The 18,639-nt window shown below is 41.1% G+C and overlaps 2 protein-coding genes across 4 annotated transcripts in view; both read left to right on the top strand.

The window, feature by feature from the left end:
- Positions 1 to 470: 470 nt before the first annotated feature.
- On the top strand, positions 471 to 5,502 carry haus4 (HAUS augmin-like complex, subunit 4). The gene is made up of 9 exons (XM_005931616.3): positions 471 to 777; positions 1,014 to 1,153; positions 2,227 to 2,358; positions 2,659 to 2,799; positions 2,961 to 3,057; positions 3,156 to 3,301; positions 4,163 to 4,293; positions 4,505 to 4,573; positions 4,659 to 5,502. Exons 1-9 carry the CDS (start codon positions 711 to 713, stop codon positions 4,840 to 4,842), a joined length of 1,107 nt encoding a protein of 368 aa, XP_005931678.1. The 5' UTR covers positions 471 to 710; the 3' UTR covers positions 4,843 to 5,502.
- Positions 5,503 to 7,319: 1,817 nt separating this feature from the next.
- The window catches only part of dock11 (dedicator of cytokinesis 11), an 80,054-nt gene continuing 68,734 nt past the window's right edge, over positions 7,320 to 18,639 (top strand). For all 3 annotated transcript variants that reach the window (XM_014336566.2, XM_014336565.2, XM_014336567.2), the window contains exons 1-6: positions 7,320 to 7,649; positions 14,704 to 14,820; positions 15,812 to 15,901; positions 16,551 to 16,633; positions 17,059 to 17,125; positions 18,167 to 18,262. In XM_014336566.2, coding sequence (XP_014192052.1) covers positions 7,545 to 7,649; positions 14,704 to 14,820; positions 15,812 to 15,901; positions 16,551 to 16,633; positions 17,059 to 17,125; positions 18,167 to 18,262 — 558 coding nt within the window. In that variant the 5' untranslated portion in view covers positions 7,320 to 7,544. The remainder of the gene's footprint in view (positions 7,650 to 14,703; positions 14,821 to 15,811; positions 15,902 to 16,550; positions 16,634 to 17,058; positions 17,126 to 18,166; positions 18,263 to 18,639) is intronic.

Here is an 18,639-nt window from a genome sequence, read left to right as displayed (position 1 = left end):
TTATCCTCTGTCATGTGGTTGTGAAATACCTGTTTGTAGATGGATAAGATGCCAATTATAAGGAACACAGGGAAAGAGAACCCAGAGGAGACAAAGCAAAAGTCCAACATCTTTAATCGGAGGTTATGCAGATAGTGAAGCAAACAAACCAAGTGAGCAGTAAGCAAAAAGTGAAGATTTAAAATAAATTAAAAAAAAACAAATGAACAAGAAATGAACTAAAAATGTGATACAATTAAAAGTACAACAGGAAAATTAAAAATAAAAAGAATATCGAGGAGCAAAGGACACAAAAGAAAGAGAATATTCTGATAGTGTCATAATGGCCAAATGCGTTCTTTAGCTTCTAGTTGTTGTTACTGTAATTGTTGTTTAACAACAACAAACATTCAGTTTTATCTTAAGCCATGTCACTTTATTAATATTAATGTCAAAGGACGTTTAGTTGTTAGTGGGAAAAGATTAAAATCTCGATATTTTCCGCTTCAACACCTCACGCTCTCGTGAATAGCACGTTGCCGTCACCCAGGGACCGCTGTATGACCACGTGGTCCAGTTAGCCAATAAGAAGGCTTCCGGCAAACGCGCGCAACTTGATTCAGGAAGTACGTGTTTAAGATTTCAGCTCGTCTTCGTGTTTGAAAGAAATAGTTCTCAAATCCACAAACCTCCTGTATGTTTGGATACTAAGGACAATAATTAATTGGAAAATGTCCGGTAGTAGCGAGACAGCAAACATATCGTCGCTTGGGAAGGGTGACACTTTGCATCAACAGGGTAAGAAGACAAGTGGACTGCATATCTACTAGTAACCCTATATTGTAGCAATAACAGAAAGTAGATGTAATAAATTAACGTAGTTTAAAGTATTATCTATTAATGTATAAATAACGATGTTATTGTTAAATACGAAAGTAGGCTCTTTTAGCTTTATTTTCTTGCCAAATTTACTATTGTCCGTTTAGTTTGGCCGTCCTTAATTACTTCTCTGCATTTTGTGCCTTTCCCCTCAGTCCTCGCCTCCTTTCCACTGTGTCACATGACTGAAGAAGATCTGATCCAGAACCCGCAGTTTTGTAAACTCCTGGCCACTCTGGCACAGCATGTGGATCAAACCGGACTCACCGCTCCGCTGAAAACAGAGCTGGACAAGGTGTCTGTCGTTCCTGTTCCTATTTGTTCCTATTTGTTTTTATCAACACAGAAGTTAATCAGTGTAGAGTTTTAAAAAATAATTCAAACTGGGTCATGGAACAGTTTTTTTCTTGTATTTTTTTGTCTTGTACTATTCAGAAATGAGGAGTCATAATTTGTCACACCTCTATGGAAATGAGATTTTAGTCCACTCATTATGATTCAATAAATAGTCTGTGACTTACTGACCTCTACTGGCGAGAACTAAGAATTGCAACAACATGGATCGACCCTTTCTCTGCTCAAGAGAACAGTCTTTTTTTAAAAAAACTGAAAAATACTGGAATAAAAGAAGCTGTTTGTTTATTTATAGTTTTAAGAGAGCTAACTTAACCTCTGTGTCGTTTACCAGAGAAACAGATTATGTTCGAATAACCTGCTCACTGGCAAATTTTCTCCTGCAAAACCTGAAAAAGCTGTGTGGATAGCTAGGCATGTAGTGAGCGCTACATGGACTAAACAGCTGGACTAAATGTATCTTACAATGGGTTTTGTGAATACAGGCTTCAGGCAGTCTGAATATGTTGTAACAATATTTCATTTCAAAAGCTTTATTTGCATTGGATTGGTCATCAGAAGCCACAGAGTCAGATTTTTACATGTAAAGTGGAAGTTTCAGGTTGGACTGCAATGTTAAAATCACAGAAGTCTTTTATGTTTGGTCCATATTTGTATTACATTTTATTTTCATCTCCTATAACCTCGTCAGGTAACAGGTGAACGATTGCATTTAAAAATGAAACTGAATTCAAATAGAGACCCTGATCTTTATTCACGGGGTTACCATTAATGCTTTGGTTTATTTTTCCAGCACCCATAAAGGTGCTTAATTCAAGATGGAGCGACTCATCGTTACCTAAGCCTGATCAGCTGTTCTCGACTCCAAATCTCAAAGGTTCCTGTCTCAGTGTTTAGGGTCTGGCTCCAAGTTTGCTAAGCCTTCTTTCTAGAACTGGGACAGGATCTGACTGATTTTGTGAGGTACTGTGTGAGTCCTTACATGTGTGAGTGTTTTGGGTTTTTTTTTCCCAGGCTGAAAAGAAGCTGCAGATTCAGAAACTTCAATGGCTGCGCTCCGAGAGCCTGCACAGAGGGCTGCAGGAGATGATCCAGAACCACTGTGTCAGGAAGCACCATGCCACTGTACCCCCTGACCAGAACATGGTACATTTCACTTCTTTACACAGTTTAAAAGTGCATAAAGAGCTATCAGTGAGCTATGGACAGGCTAACAAGCATTCATTGTATGTTCTTTGTCAAATTTTGAGCAGATTTTCATCTCGCTGTACGGCTAAAACGACTTTATTGAATGTTTTTTATAGATAAACAGTCAGATAAAAGTTTATATTTATAGACAAAAGTTTATCACATGGAGTTTTTAATCGATTAGGAGACTCTTACTAATGATGGTCTTAAAAAAAATACATATAATAAAACAAATAATTTGCGTTTGTTCCTTTGTAGTTCTATGAGACGATGGAGAGGTGTCTACTGGTGGCTCAGTGTGTCAGGCAGCTGGATCCCAGTAACACAACAAACCAGGACCAGCCGTCGGTCCTGGGCCTGACCCCCCAGCTCGTGATGGAGCTCATGCCTTCCGAGAAGGTGAATCATAAAATTCAGTACATGCAAGTTAAAATCTGTTTGGGATGTGCTGCATCTGTTTAGCGTAAACCCATAAAAACATGCACACCACCAGAACCGTTTGATAATGAATTCAAACTACAAATGCTTTCCTCATGCCCACGCTGTATTTTCTTTACTAGAATGTACAAAGTCTGAAACAGGGTCTACCAAGACAGCTGGAGAAACATCTCAAAGAAAAGTGTCTGAGCCTTCTCTCTTACCATCAGCCTGAATGGGGTACAGCAGCTACAAACACTTTCACCACATGGCTTCATACCACGTCATTCTGTTCGCTCGACACAACGACTAACCTGCTGTTTTGTGATTTCTTCTAGAGCATGAGAGCGAGGGTCTAAAGATGGCCAAGCTGTCTCATCTGTCAGCACAGCTGGACAAAGAGAAGAAAAGAGCAGAAAGTCTGAAGGAGACGTGCAGAGAAAACACGGTTCTTCTGCAGAGACAGACTGAGCTCTACCTCACTGTAAGGGAATGCTTTTAGTGGGGATATCGATCAGCAGTCCAGTCTATTTCATGCAGTTCTGTGTTTGCTGTAACGCTATAATTTTACTAATGAATACCAGTATAGTGAATTACTATTCTTCGATTTAATTTTGTTACATTTTATTTCTCACATTAAATTTTTACTACAAAATTAAGAGGAAAAAAAGTAAGTTTTATGCTTTCATCAATCATCCCAGGCTCTTTCTTTGAGTGAGGGATTCAGCTCATTACATTAACACTGACAGTGGATTAGCAGACACCTGAAGCCAAAGTATTGGTATCTTATTAGAAGTGGAAAAAGCTGGATCCATGAATTCCTGCACCTGTGATTTTCTGCACACTGCATCATTCATCAAAATGCTCATTCTGACTTGACTAAGTGGTTATTATCCTGAGACCAACATTTATAAGGTATCCCTGAGGAAAAACTGCATCAGCCCATCATTGTTGTCTGGTTCTGCTTTTTTATTTTGATGAAATTAAAATGTATTACAAAGTTCTGATATGAGCAAGTCACCACACCACATATAATTTTAAACTATTATATAAACAAACTTGAACCACAGTCAGATTTGATAAAACATGGTTTTAAAATGCTCGGGTCAGAAAGCCAAAAACATGGGGCGCTAGTAGTAATAAGCAAGCTTGCAAGTCACAAAGTCACAGTGCTAACTAGCTTCTTTTTAAAGTGATAGCACTGCAAGCATGAATTGGTCGAGGCACTTGGGGAGGGGGGGGAATAAGGATATGCTTCGAGGAAATGTACTCACCACATTAAGCTGCATGAAATGCGTAAATGTGTTCTGTTTGCTTAGTCACTGTTTGCTCTTTTCATACACAGGAGCTGACAAAGTGCATTCAGCTTCTCCAGTCTTTCATCTTGAACCACAGGCTGAAGATCCAGACAGATCTGGACAGGAAGAAATTGGATTACTTTGAAGGCAAATGTGAATTAATCTTGCAGAAGATAAAGTAAGCCGTTTTCAGTGCTTCAGTACATCAGACTTGGTTTCTATATAAGGCCATTTGCATTACTCTAACGCTCTCGTAAATCAGATAGTTGGACTGCATTTCATACTAAGAATGTTTTAATCCAGTGCTGATAGTCCAGTCGTGACTCATAGTCAAAAATGAGATGCATTAACTATACACACATTCCTGTTTCTCATGTTCATTTTTAAAGGGCGGAGATGGTGGAAATCCAGCTGGATACATACACGCCTGACTCGATTTCTGCTCACAGAAAAATAAGGCAAGACTAAAATTCTTCTGTTGAAGCTACATTCTGACTGATCCCTTTGTCCAAACCTAACCAGCTCGTCGGATCTCATTTTCAGGGAGAAGCTGGAGTCTGAGCTGAAGGCGTGTAAAGCGGAAAAGCAGTCTGTCGAGTTAAAGCTGGCCTCCTTCGAGATCTTGGGCAAAGACTTTGAGGCGCTGGCCGAGGAGTACTGCAGATTACGGCAGGAGATGGAGATGAAGAACTGGGCACTGAAAGAATTCACCCAGTATAACGACTAAGTGAAGGGCGTATCTGATGCTGACACATGTTCAAAACAGAAACAGTCTGATTCTTCTTCCCTCTGCCAGAGCTGCAACGTCCTTTGACATCATCTACGAGCTGAGTCCATTGATTCATCTGGCTTAATTATTGATACTTTGCTGAGATCATCATGATGAGGGCATGAATATTAATTTGTGCCAAGAAGATGCAAAATTGCATTTTTTATTTTTTTTTAATCACCCTGCAGTCATAAAGAATCCTTCAAAAAATTCCAGATCCGCATTAAGTTGACTCCGAAACATTTGCTGGACAAAATGTTTGCATGACCTCCACATGTTTGAGTAATGCAGAGATTAATAAAGCTATTCATTTGAATAAGAAGCACTGTTACAATAAACTTATATCTTTCATGTGGCTACATTAACATTTTGGATTGCTTTCTAATATTGACATTATTGTTATTATTATTAGTGGAAATTCATACATCTTTATGGACACTGAAAAGTGTGCATGTCAGTTGTAGGTGGAAGAGCATGAGTGAAGCATCTATTCAGTGCCTCGGTCCAACGTTGTCTGAAGATAAAAGTCTTCCTTTAACAGTTTATGTAACTATGTAATATAAATTTTCAATTCATTTATTAAACTTACTAACAGCCTGTGTTCATATTGTTGTTTCTTTGAGCTGACGGCTTCTCTCACTGCAGGTCCTGACAGGCACACGGCATCCTTTCATACAGGCTGGTGCTCATGTGTCAACACTTGATCCTAAATGAAATATAAACTTTGTCAGCACAAGAAAACTGAAGTGCATGCAGTGGGACATTAACATGAGTGTGAGTCAGCTGCTCTCATAAATAGCTTTGTACCTCTTAAACGATGCCTGACAAAGTTACCTTATATTATAATAAAAAGTTAAAAAAGACTGTAACTGAAACAAGCGCCCTCCCTCACTGCTAAACTGAACATTCAAACATAAAACTGAACCGCTGCAGACTACAGGTGGCACTTGGTTTGCTGCAGTTTGTGGAATAGTCCACAGGGTGGCAGTGTACTATTAGCTTTACCTGGAGCCAGCTATCGCACCTGAAGGATGAGATTCAGTAACTGATAAACAACCTGTTTCACATCTTCGGAACAATGTTTTATAATCCAAGACATCAAGTGAGCCAAATTCCTGCGTACTAATACTTCAGATGTCACAAGATGCGCTCTAATAAATATATATAAAGGGGACACATACTTAATTTATTCCCGGCATTCTTTAACTCTTATAGAGCAGTTTTGCACAGTTCAAAATAGTCCTTGCTTGTTTTATTCCTGACCTCGCCACAACCCCTTCTTAACTCCCTTCCTCCTCCATTTAAACCAAATTTCTTCCCATTGGCTGCCCCTCTGAAACAAAAGGTTTGATCAACAGATAGATAGATAGATAGATAGATAGATAGATAGATAGATAGATAGATAGATAGATAGATAGATAGATAGATAGATGACACACTGACAGTATGTTGGATATACAATAAAAACTAAAGATTAAACATCACAAAGTTCAAATTTTCAAAGAAACAAAGAAACAAACAGACAATTTGCTGTGGCACTGTACCCTTGTTAAGTGGGTGGATGTGACCAGAAACATAACGTATACAGACATCAAACCATGGGCGTAACAACTCTGTGATGGGCCAGGGGAGGATATTTTTCTGGGCCCTTGCCCCCACGTTATACCACATTCTGTGTGTGTGTGTTTGTATTTGGATGAAGGGGAAATGGTTATGTTTCAGTCTTCTATAATCATCTCTCAGAATTTCATCTGTTCAGCTTTGCACTCAGTACAGCCCTTGATAACACCACTAAAGTCTAAAGTCATCCTGATCTCTTCTCTCCTTCCTTCCTTTTCTGAGCACCGCTTTTTTTGTTCTTTTTGTGTGTCTTGATAAACATCATTAACAAAAACAAACTCCTCTATAAGATTCAAAAGAAAATTGTTGCACAGATAGCTGGTAGAGCTGACTTATGAGACGAATAATTATCAATTTGAAAATTCAGAATACGTTTTAATGACCAATAAATCACTGTGATTTCTAATTTCCACAATAAATAGTTAAAACAACAAAACACAGCTTTAAGCTTCTCATATATTTTGAAACTGATTTTGTTTTGTTTTTTGTTTTTGGAAGTCTTGATTGTTAATGTGCCTTTCTGTACATCACTTATTAAATCTCGTTTTTGTGATATTTTATTTATGGACTTCTACTTGTTTTTGTCGCTTATCCTAGTAATGTAAATTTCAGGCTTCTTTTTTTCAAGAATAAGTAATACCTAAAAAGCCCACCTGTGACGCTAAAAATGTAATAAACTCTCCAAATGCGACCTGTGTTTGCAGTCCTTGTATGTGGACCGTGTTATCATCTCACACTGACGATCTTTGAATCTGCTCTCCGCCGGGGCGGGAGAAACGGAAGTGGGTCCGAGTGAAGCATCTCACGCTGTCAGCCCCTCTTTGGTCTCCTTCCAACATCATCAGCAGCAGCGGTGGCAGCACCACCAGCAGCAACGGCCCCGCCTCGCGACGTGAACCGCTGGCTGGTTCACCTCCAGCACCGTCTCACATCTGGCTGTCAGGAAACAGCGCTGCCCGCCGCTCCGCCCGGTACCGCGGCATGCTCATATCGGAAGAAGAAGAGGAAGAGGATTTTTATTTATCTAAAAGGGGAGCGAAATGTCTGAGGTGCGAAAATTCACAAAGAGGCTGAGCAAACCCGGGACGGCCGCGGAAGTCAGACAGAGCGTGTCGGAGGCTGTGAGGACCACCGTGGACCTTGTGGTGAGCGGAGCTTTTTAAAGGCTGGCTGTGAACCGGTCATTTTAGCCACCAGGGATAATGTAACTCATAGCCGACCCCCTCCACCCCCCTCCACTCTGCCCTCCCCGGGGAGGATAAGCCTATACGGACTATTCCTCCTTTCTAGGTGGCTGCTCTTCTTCCTGGACTTTTATGTCTGTTTTGTGAGTTTTCGCGCTCCGTCCGTGTCCTCATTATTACATCTTTCTGTAAAGCCCTGGTATGTCTGCATAACTGCCACTGCTGCAACCTGTGCAAAGGCTTATAAACCAGGGTCACTGTGGGAGCAGGTATATGCTTTAAATCCACTCCACGTGGTGGCTTGGTTTTTCTAAACGGCCTTTATTTGAAATAAATAAATAAAATGACAGCGTCCTCCAGCACACACGCTTTCTCAGCTCTGTGCGGCTCCTTTTGTGTGCTGGCGGATGAAGAGCAGTGCCAGTTGGACAGCTGCAGCAGCATGGCTTCCCTGTCCTTGCCTTGGAGCAGTGTGTGTGTGTCTGGCTGTGAGTGCTCGCCTCTCTGTTTCTGCTGGAAATTGCTCACATTGTGCATAGAGAAGCCTGTCTGCGTAATTGCTTTTTATCACATTTGTCTCGATGGTTGTGCAAAGCAGAAGGTGTTCTTTGAATGAATGTCGATGCTGGTGGCTGTCATTGGGATTAGGCGCAGTGGCTTGAAATGAACAGCGTTTAGTATCCTGCTGATGCAGCATTTGTGTGTCAGGGGAAGGATTTTCATAACAGTAAATCGAAGGCGTGACATTTGTCTTGAAGTTAAACCACAGTGATGTCAGCGCAGCATTAACGCTTGCCTAATAATGACTTGTTTTCTTTTTTCTTTTAACAAAATGCATCTGCTAACTCATCTGCTTTGTGTTTGTGTGACTGCGGCTTCTTGCATCTTTTTCCTTTTAGTTCTAGGTTAGTTTGGATAAGAGATAAACTCTTGTTCCCCTTGAGATCAGTCTCATGATGCTCATCTTGAGTTGTGTGATGTAAGGCGCTTCCAAGTTTAAAAACCCTGTGATAAGGCACTGATTGTTTTTCTTTTTACAGAGGTGAGAGTGTTGTGTGGCTGTGTGTATGTCTACTGTTTCCTGTTTTAAGGTTGGGCTGCAGCTGAGAACAAATGCTGTTTTGTGGAGGGTGCATGGCCTGTGCTAATTTCACATGGGGATTCCCTTGGGCATGCTGTGACCAATGCATCCTCTGTGACTGTGTCTGCGGATTCATTCTTAGCTTAGTCTCAGGAGAGTTGGTCTTATAGGAAGAGGACTCTACTCCTGGGCCCCAACAGGGAAAAAATAACTATCTTATCAGTTTCTAAGGAGAATGTTGAATAAAACTACACATGACTGTAAAAACTCACTATTGGACTTTTCTTTTGAAGCCGTCTGACTTTTTCTCATCTCTTTAGAAGATCTGTTTTCACAGCTTGTTTGATTTTGAGCCTTGTGTAATTTGACGTACTCCAGCCTTTTCTCCCCATTTCCCTTCTCTAAGAGTGGCTTCATGACAGTCCCTCTTCTATTGAGATCATTGCTGATGATGTTTCAGCGAACAGTCGATTAATCAGCTGAAGGCCCAGATGTGTCTCTCAGGTCCTAAACAGGACATAGGACTTCCTGTTTCTTAAGGACATGACTTTCAGATACTGGTCGTCTGGTGTAAAAAGCTTTTTAGTCCTGATACTTTTTCGCTTATCCTTCATTTGTTCACTTTCCTTCATTTTTTTAAGGACATACTGCAAACTAATTTTTTGGCTAATAGGCTTTTGTTGGAATGGACATACAAAAACTACAGTTTTATGTTTGTGTCATCTTTGATATTTTTCATAGATTCAACAAAAGAAATGGGAACAAATTCTATGTTTTTGCGACAGGCTGTAATTACCAACATTAAAATTGGCTCTTTGCTAAGCTGTCTGTGCAGACATCCCCTGATTAGGTACCCGTTTTATGCTTGAATGATTCATATGCCAGCGTTATGTGGGTTAATGGAGCAAACAAACAAAAAGCACCCAGGGTCCAAATCAAGACTTTAAGGATCTTCAGAAAGCTCGCAGAACTATCGGTCGAGACCAGTTTAAAAGATGCAACAGAATCTGGATCCTTGGAAGCCAAAGATTTTTGCACAGTGTTATATATGACATAAAACATAGAAAAACTAAAAGGAAACTACACAATGGAGAACATGTGGGTTTTTGTCTGGCCTCGAGCCAACTGTGTTCCATGGAAATTCCCATTAGAGATGTGTTAGTGGTTATTGGGCTTCCTGCTGTTCCTAGAAAGTCCTGCTATCAAATCCACATCTGTGTGTGTGTTTTGTTTTCTATTATATTAAATTGCTTTGAACCAATTAGACAATGATAACGTACCAATCCTAAAATTGAAACCGTGTGATTACCGCTCTGTGTTGTGCCGGTGTCTCTGGCGTTATTTAATCTGACTTGATAAACGTGAGTCCTGCTGTGTGTTCTCAGGTAATCTGATAACAAGTACACAGTGATTTATAATTTCAGAAAACAGCCACTGGGAGTTGCTGGTATCTGTGGTGTGTCTGTGGTTCACACATTTGCCTTTCATGCAAAAGTCCCCTGGTTTGAGACCAGGAGGAGTCATAAACCCAGCCTCAGGGGTCAGAAGGTAGTGTGTCCCACGTGTTGGTGGCAAGCCTGAGTAAATGGGAGGGTTGCAATGGATGAAAAAATAAGGCCAATATAAGGATCCAGCTGCTGTAGTGCCCCACTGGGGAAATAAAGGAAGTGGGAAGTAGCTATAAAAATGTTGGAATCCAGCTTTTTAAATGTGAAAATGAAATATCTTTGGATTTTGGACTAGTGGCTCAGGAAGCCATCGATATATTGGCTGAATGTCGGCTTTGGCAGATATGGGGGTTGATGACTCATGTCATTGTTTCTACAAATACGGTAGCGTTTTCCAAAGTCAGTGGCCATTTAATCTGTTGAAGAGTGAAGAGATTTTTTTTAAATCTATTTTATAAATGGAATTTTTTTCCCTCGTAAAAAGAGATATTTGATTGGTCAAATTGAAAATTAATAGCTGAGCATCATCCTTCAGATGGATCCCATTCTAAGGGTCTTGGAGTGCATCTGATGGTAGTCCCAATAGGAGCATTGCTGCATATCCGCTAGCTCCCCACGGACTGCAGGTTAGAGCAGCACGCCAGCTCCCAGCAGATCTCTGGAGCAAAAGAAAGACTTCCATTGCCAGCTGGCAATTAGCCTCCATTTGACTGCAGGGTGATAGACTCTGTGGGAAAGTGGCTAAATGACACCGAGCACTGCCGCAAAAGCCGTCAGACTGGAGAACCAGTCATAAGTGAAAACACAAAGTGGGAAGAGTCGGGCCTAGCTGATTGGCAGTGACTAAACTTTCAAAATAAATCGATTGTGGATGGCTAAAAAAGGAGGAAAAGATCCCTAAAAGTTGTTCCTAATTCCAAGTTTAATCGTTAGCAAGTTTTTATGTGTGGGAAATACTGTACAAAAAACAAAAGAATTGGTACTGGCATGTGATATGAGGCATATTGGTATTTTAAATATAGCTTTGTCATAATCAGGGTATCTAAATAAAACAAGATGCCTGAGTGCATCTTGTTTCCATGGATTGTTGTCAGATATTCTGTAGACAATCGATACAGAAATCTATAAATAAATAGATTCATTTATTGATAAATTCTACAGATATCCTGTAACCCATGACATTACGGAGAAAACAGAGAACAGAGACAGGTGTAACTAAGAACAGATATGCTTTTTTTCTAGATTAAGTAAAGATTAAAGATCAAGTCGTTGTTTGTTTGTTTTTTTAAAGAGACAGGAAGTAAGAGAAAGATTAAGCAGACGTATGTCTGTGCGTCTCACTTACACACAGATTGGAGTACTTAGTGGGGTCAGCTGTGGGACAGTGGAGCTGCTTTATGCTGTATGTGACTCTAATGTCAGTGTGTGTATATACTGTGTAAGCTCCCCTCTTAAAAGTAATGAAATCCACTCGGTCACGTTGGAGTCGCGAGTGCCTTACATCTGCAGAACCATAATGGGACACAGACATCTGGGAATGCATGCTGCCCAACATCATCGTCATCATTGTAGTCCTATGGAGGCGGGCTGGGAGTTGTGCTTTGTACTCAGTGAATGTAGCTCACTGATAGCTGAGAGAAGTGAGTGTGTGTCCTAATTGGAGGTGGCAACCGTTTAAAGAGCCTTGACTGCTTTCAAGCTACACCCAAGTGTTGCGCTACATCCCTTTGATTGTTTTCAGCTCTCTTTGTGCCTCTCTGTTTCTCAATCAGTGACACCGCCTGTGGCTGCAAAGCTTCTTCAGTAAAAGCAGAACTTGCTCCTTCACAACTTGCTTCCTCTTACTCCCTCCTTCTGTCTGTAACGTGATCACCGTTGCAGTGGAGGCAGTGCGTGCTGCCGAGCCTGTCACCTCTGACTTGTAGCGCTGCGGTTCAGGCTTGTTGCACATGACAGGAAGCAGAGCTGCTGTGTAGGGTGCAGGGGCGGTGCACAGCCATATGTAATGGTTTTACCAGACTTGTAGGTGTTGTTTTGCTGCCGCTGGGTCTGCATGTAAAATGATAGCACAGATGCTACATAGCAGCATAAATAGGAAAATACTTAAATCCACATAGCACAAGTACCATTAGGGTCAGGAAGTTTTTATTTAAATTAGTGGTTTAAAAAATGCGAGACACAGGGTTTGTGTGGACTGCCAAGAAAGTCAGGCTCTGGTGGAAAATTGTGGAGGAACATGTACATGTACCACACTTCTTTCACAGGCTAAATTACTGGTTACTTTGAAAAGGGAGAACTTTCTCTTCATTTATGGCTCATGCACAGATGCCACCATATTCAAGAAGCCGACATGCACTCCTGAAACATGCACCCTGATTTGAAGATTTAGGGTTTTGGAGAAAACGAAAAGCATTTGTTTTGGTTTAAAAGGAAATAAAATTGATCAAAATGGCAATAATTACCATGTTAAAACTCAAACTGACTGTGTTAGCACATCTGAAATTATTTCTGTACAACTTTATTTGTACAGCAAATTTCAAAACACAGAATTACAAAGTGCTTCACGGTATCAATAAAAGCCAAATGTTAAAGATTAGAATACATGTTCCAGCATACAGACACACAATCAGCTGTAGGGTAACACATTCATTCATAAATAGGTGTAAACTGTGGCCCAAAACAAGGGGAAAAGATTAAGGTAAAGCAAACCTGTACAAAGTAAGAGCGTGGAAGTGTTAGGAGAGCTGGAGCAGATGATTTGTGACGCTGGCTGCAGTGATAGAGTCTCAGTAGCGCTCATGTATAACAGGAGCCTGTCCAAAGTGGATGTAGCTAGTTGTTTGTCTGGAGCATCATCTTTAGTTTCTTTAAAAATAAAGTAAATAAAGTTATCATTTGAGCCTGGAGTCATCTATTACAAGTCTTACCTCGGGGTCTCCCACTTTCCCCTCTGTTCTAGTTAGAGCTAGTCTGCAAATCTGTGAACACATTTGGATGGATTTTCTGAGCTCAGCTCTTCGAACAAGCAAACAAGCAAAGCTCTTATTTTTTGCCTTTTCACTTTTCTTTAAAAAAACAAAAAATAAACAAAGTGCAAAGTGGTCCCACACTTTTTACTTAACTAAACTGAAGAAGCCTGCACTTGTCTAAATCCAGCGCACTTTCGAAAATTGTAATATGCCCCAAAATATCCAATATGTCAGGAAGAAATTTGAGGAAACGATACAAAAAAACAGCTGGCATTTTGGTTTTGAGCTTCAACTTTACTTTTTCACACACTGTAAAAATACAGCCTAAATAGGGAGTGTATAGCAATATATGAGATGTTGCTGAAGACATATATATTTTTTCAAAGTGAGCAAAATATGTTTTAAGGCTCTTTCAAACGGGTGAATGCTATATTTGATCATAAAGGTGGATATTTCCAAAAGGCCTATGTGAGAGCTTGGATCCAGCCGGAATAATTGCACAGGTAAACAATCCTAATGATAGGCTTAACCTAAAGTGAAGAGAGAGGGGGGCAAGCAGGAGCCAAACTACTGCCTTTCTGTTGCAATAGAAGCACAAAGCTCTAATCTCAGCTACATGAATGGAAATATGACAGAGTACAAGGTGGAAAATCGCTCAGTCATTCTCTTCCAGCTGCAGAGCTCAGTCAGCTCTTTACAGCCTCGGCTCCTTAGATTCCCCACTGCGTCTGCCCACTAAGCGTGTATCAGACTATGTAGCAGCGGCTCACTAATGGGGCACAGACGCTGATCAAATCCATACAGTCTGATTTCCTCCAAGCAGCGTGGTGTCGCTGAGCCAGAGCCTTGTCGGGCTAAGCTTTTCATCACTTTTCTCTCTGCTTAACTTGAGCTTAAAATGGAACTTTGTTGGAATTAATTTTCAATCCTTCCAAGTGGGCTAGATTTATATGTGAGATCACATTCTGACCCAGTTGTGGAAAGCTACAGTGAACAGAGGCTGCATGCCTCTTTAAGACACCGTGGAAAGGCCCATTTGTTGTCATCTACTTCTCTATGAAACTTAAAACAGGAAGTCGCGATAGTTTGTTGTGGTATTTGGTTGAACTTGCTTTTTTTTAGTTTCATTATGTCTCTGTCAAGCTTTATCAGACTTCATGAATCGATGAAGTTGTTGCCTTTGCTACCCTTACCTGAGACTTTATCTTCAGTTCCTTCCGTTTTTGTCATCTTTTGCTTTATTTCCCCCCCATCAGCCCACATTTCTCCCAGCAGCTGTTTTCCTGCACTGTGACAGCCCTCTGAACTTTGTGGTTGTGTCTTTAATCTCTTGTGGCTCTGCTGAAGCATGGGTGGTGAGGAGTTCCAGAGGTGAACACTCATTAGCTGCTTTCAAACAGCAGGGGTGCGCAGGGCCCACCAGAACCACAGAAAAGACAAACATAATTGGTGCACTGAAGAAAAAAAGTTGATTTGAAATGACATGTGTTGGTGTCCTTTCCTTCCTCCCCCTTCAGGAGCAGCCAAAGATCATTGAACCGCTCGACTATGAGGCTGTGGTGTTTCAGAGAAAGGCTCAGATCCACAGTGACCCCCACAGAGACCTGCTGCTCTGCCCTGTGGATGATGTCTCGGTGAGTCCACGCCATCCTTCCTGCAGTTTCTCACAGAATAACCATGTGTCAGCTGTTTTTTATAACAGGTTTAAACTGTTATTTTGTATAGATTTCTTCTGTAATCTGCAACAGTTCTGTTTATTGTGCTACATGGAATATAAGCTTTAGATCTACAATATTGTGATGTGCTTAGTTGTTATTATGCTCTTAGTTTAGTATCCTTATCAGTTTATTTCTTATTATCAAGGTGGCCCATTGCTAGCTAAACTTGAACTCTGTTTTGGGCCCCAAAACCACGTTACACCGTTAAAATAGCAAAAATCCAAGGACAATATGACATTAATTACTGTCGTAGCACTTTAAAAAGTAACGATTTGAACATAGTTACTTTTTAAAGTAAATTTTTTGAATCTCAAGTCATTCCTGTTATTTCAAGAGTTACACTAGTATTCTCCCAGAAGGTTCAAGTTAAAGGAAGTGCTCATTCGCAATATAAACTAGTGCAGGGCTTAACCCGTCACATATGTTGCCTCTGTCTTTGGCTCCGTCTCCGTCTACGGCCTGTGATTTATGGATCTTTTACAAATATGTTACGCTCAAAGCACCTGCGCTGAAATTTCCACAGTAAACAGCCAAAATCAGCTGCTTTTCCAATCTGTCCGAGTCAAAGAGCTGTGAACTATTACTTTCCAAAGGACGTTTTCCCATCATTAATCACTGAACATCCTCAAAACACTAGGCCCAGTTATTCACGGCTGAGTCCAGCTCTCACATACGGTCCAGTCAGGTATTTATTGCTGTTGCTTCAGACACATGTGGTTTTGTTCTAGTGGTGCATCTGTTTGTGTCGACTCTTCTCCTTCGTACTGAGAGAATTTGTTTCTTCGTATATTTGTCTTCTGTTTTCTCTCATTCTCTTTTCCCGTGTTTGATGTTATGAGAAATATCTCCATCATGCACCATGCATGTGAATCCACATGTGGCTCATTTTGTGTTTGCATGCGTACAGGAGTCTCAGATCTCCCGGCAGAGGAGGACCGTTGTTCCCTCTGTGCCCCAGAATGCCGAGCGGGAGGCTAGGAGTCTGTTTGCCAAAGAGGTACTACAGTTATTTTGCATTATATTATCATATATATCATTAATTGCAGTCTGCTCAGTAAAGAATACGAGTAAAAATGATCAACAAAACAGGCTGTGTCTTGATGATTTCACACCAGCCTGCATGATACTGACCCTGACGTGTTCCTTGGGAGCTCATAAAGAAACGGGAGTACTCACCGTCCAGTCGTAAACACGTGTTACGCTGATGAAATATTGTATTAGCAATGAAAAACAGACTTCTCTGGCACGATGCAGTCATACACTGCTGCTCTACCAGGCTTTAAATCTGTGTTCATCTGCCAGCCGTCATGACTGCAATGTAGCACGGAAACAACTGTCATAGGGGCAGTTAAAACAGACCCTGGGCTTGCTCAGCATTTATTGAACAAAGATCCATTCAGATGACTTGCAGGAGACTTTTTGCTTGCAGTTCTATGCTGAATTAAAAACACAAAAAGTCCACTTAAAAGTGTCTGATGCTTTGCAGACTTGTATTTTGAGTTCATGAAAAATGATCGAAGTTGATTCGTCACCCCAAAATCCTCCTCCGTCATTTACAGTCATTAAAAAAAGGTCTGCTTGCTGGTATGGCTCGCTTTTTCCATTTGAACGTATCCACTGCTAATCCAGCTCTCTGTGTTCTGCAGTGCATTAAGATGTACAACACTGACTGGCACGTAATCAACTACAAATACGAGGCTTATTCTGGAGACTTCCGCATGTTGCCGAGGTAAGGAACATGAGACAGAAATGAGTGGAATAAACTGAAAATGTAGTTTGGATATATGGGAAAACATACAGGCTAAAATAAGGTAAAACAGCCAGATGTGTAACATGCAGCGGATTTCCTCAGCTGGATCAATGTGTTAGTGCAGCTCTGATGTTCAGCCAGATGTTCCTCCACACAGCAGGTGCAGTCCAGATGTAAAGAATTTATTTCCATGGTGATAAATCTTACTGAGGAAATGACTTTATCACTGCAATCATGAATTTTGAGAAGTATTTTTGAACATAAAAAATACATGAAGGAGGCTGTAATCTGATCTAGCGTTACAAACAAGAAAGACATAAAGAACCCAGATATGTGACGTAGCTGTCAGCAGAGGGGGAGAAGGCCAGCTTCATCCATTCACCCTCTGTTTTGTGTTTTTAAAGCAAAGGCCTGAAGACGGACAAACTGCCAGCTCATGTGTTTGAAATCGATGAAGACGCCAAAGACGAGGTGAGTAGAGCGGCCTGAGCGTGGTTAGATCACAGACGTCGTTCCCTACAGGGAGGCGGAATGATAGGCTATTGACTCACTGGGCCCTTTATGGACACATCGTGTCGTGTGCACGTGCACAGCTTTTAGTGCTCTTCTATAAATCTTGCTTAGAATTTCAAAGCCTTCTGCTCAGCGAAGCAGGTATTACCCGTGTCTTGCATGTTCCGGCTTGTTGTTCGACCCCTTCTTAGACTGACGACTGCAGGCCAGTGAAACCAGAACCCTTATAGTTTCTATAAATAGCTCTCATCAACCCTCCTCCCCCTGCTACCCTCAGGCCGGATGCAGATAAACTTAGACAGAGGAAATTTAACTGAAGGCAAGTAAATGCTGCTGCTCTGCTGGCTGCACAGGGAGGGCAGCTCAGGCGTCTGTTATTTTATCTCTGCATCTTTGTGCATCCATGTTTTGATAAGATGATAAGAATAGTAGCACCTTTTTACAGACCTGTCAGTTTATGGGTTAATAGCACTCAGTCAGTAGATGATAATAGCAGGTATAGACTTGAGTCGCAGCTGTCAGGAGGACAGCGAGAGCTGTGTGTCAGAGAAGGTACAAGAACCCTTCTTGCTCTGTGTTATGATTTCTGCATGTTGTATTCCTTCGAGTGGCCCGATGCATTACCATTATGTGTGTGTGCATTTGTGTGTATGAGCGTGATCACTAACAGATTTGTTTTCTGTGGTGGTGATGAACAGTCCCATGATATTTACTGGTTGAGATGGAGATGTTACACTGACAGGACAAAGCCTGAATTATGATGAACTGCTTCATGGGATCCCAAAGAAATTCTCCCCACACACTGATTTATGTTCATGCTTTCTCACTGACAAAGTTAATACAGCTCTGCTCTAATTAACACACAGTTCTCACAACCACAGGAAAAAATAATTGTTTCTTCATGGCAGAAAATACTACAAACAACGACATTAACGTGAGTTGACCGCAGTAATGAAATCCGTCTTTGCTGATTGCCAAGTGTTTGTGTTTGTGTGTCAGGACTCGGCATCGCTGTGCTCCCAGAGGGGAGGCATCTTGAAGCAGGGCTGGCTTCAGAAAGCCAACATCAATAGCAGCCTGTCTGTCTCCATGAGGGTGAGTCAGCACCAGACCTCCTGTCTGTTATCACAGCATAACAGCAACAAGTGAAACAACACAAGCATGTATAGGTCAGAATAGGAGCGTAGCTGCAGCTGCAATTTGTAATGCTGGAAAAATGATACACCGTTAAAGCTGCATCGATGTACGTGACTTTATCCTGTAACACCGTCCCACCCAGCATAAACCCTCACTTTCACAGTCCTGAATAATCAGCCCACATCATTTTACTTTCCCAGTGAAATTGCTGCTACTGTGAACCAGTGCTATATGGATAAAGTTAAACTGAATTGAACTGAGAATGTTTTGAATGTCCAGGATCGTGCAAACAAGTTCAGCATGCAACATATGAGACGTAGCGCCATGAGAAACAT

This window comes from Haplochromis burtoni, unplaced genomic scaffold, assembly GCF_018398535.1.
Source record: "Haplochromis burtoni strain Fernald_Lab_line unplaced genomic scaffold, NCSU_Asbu1 Contig_143, whole genome shotgun sequence".
Classification (NCBI taxonomy): domain Eukaryota; kingdom Metazoa; phylum Chordata; class Actinopteri; order Cichliformes; family Cichlidae; genus Haplochromis; species Haplochromis burtoni.
The sequence above is the reverse complement of the archived record's forward strand: the minus strand, read 5'-3'. Positions and strand labels throughout refer to the sequence as shown.

Excerpts from the sequence above, each read along its gene's own strand:
- haus4 (XM_005931616.3), top strand. The coding sequence starts at position 711 with ATGTCCGGTAGTAGCGAGACAGCAAACATATCGTCGCTTGGGAAGGGT. Across the intron at positions 3,302-4,162 it reads AGACTGAGCTCTACCTCACT|GAGCTGACAAAGTGCATTCA; the intron begins GTAAGGGAATGC and ends TTTCATACACAG. Across the intron at positions 4,574-4,658 it reads TCTGCTCACAGAAAAATAAG|GGAGAAGCTGGAGTCTGAGC; the intron begins GCAAGACTAAAA and ends TCTCATTTTCAG.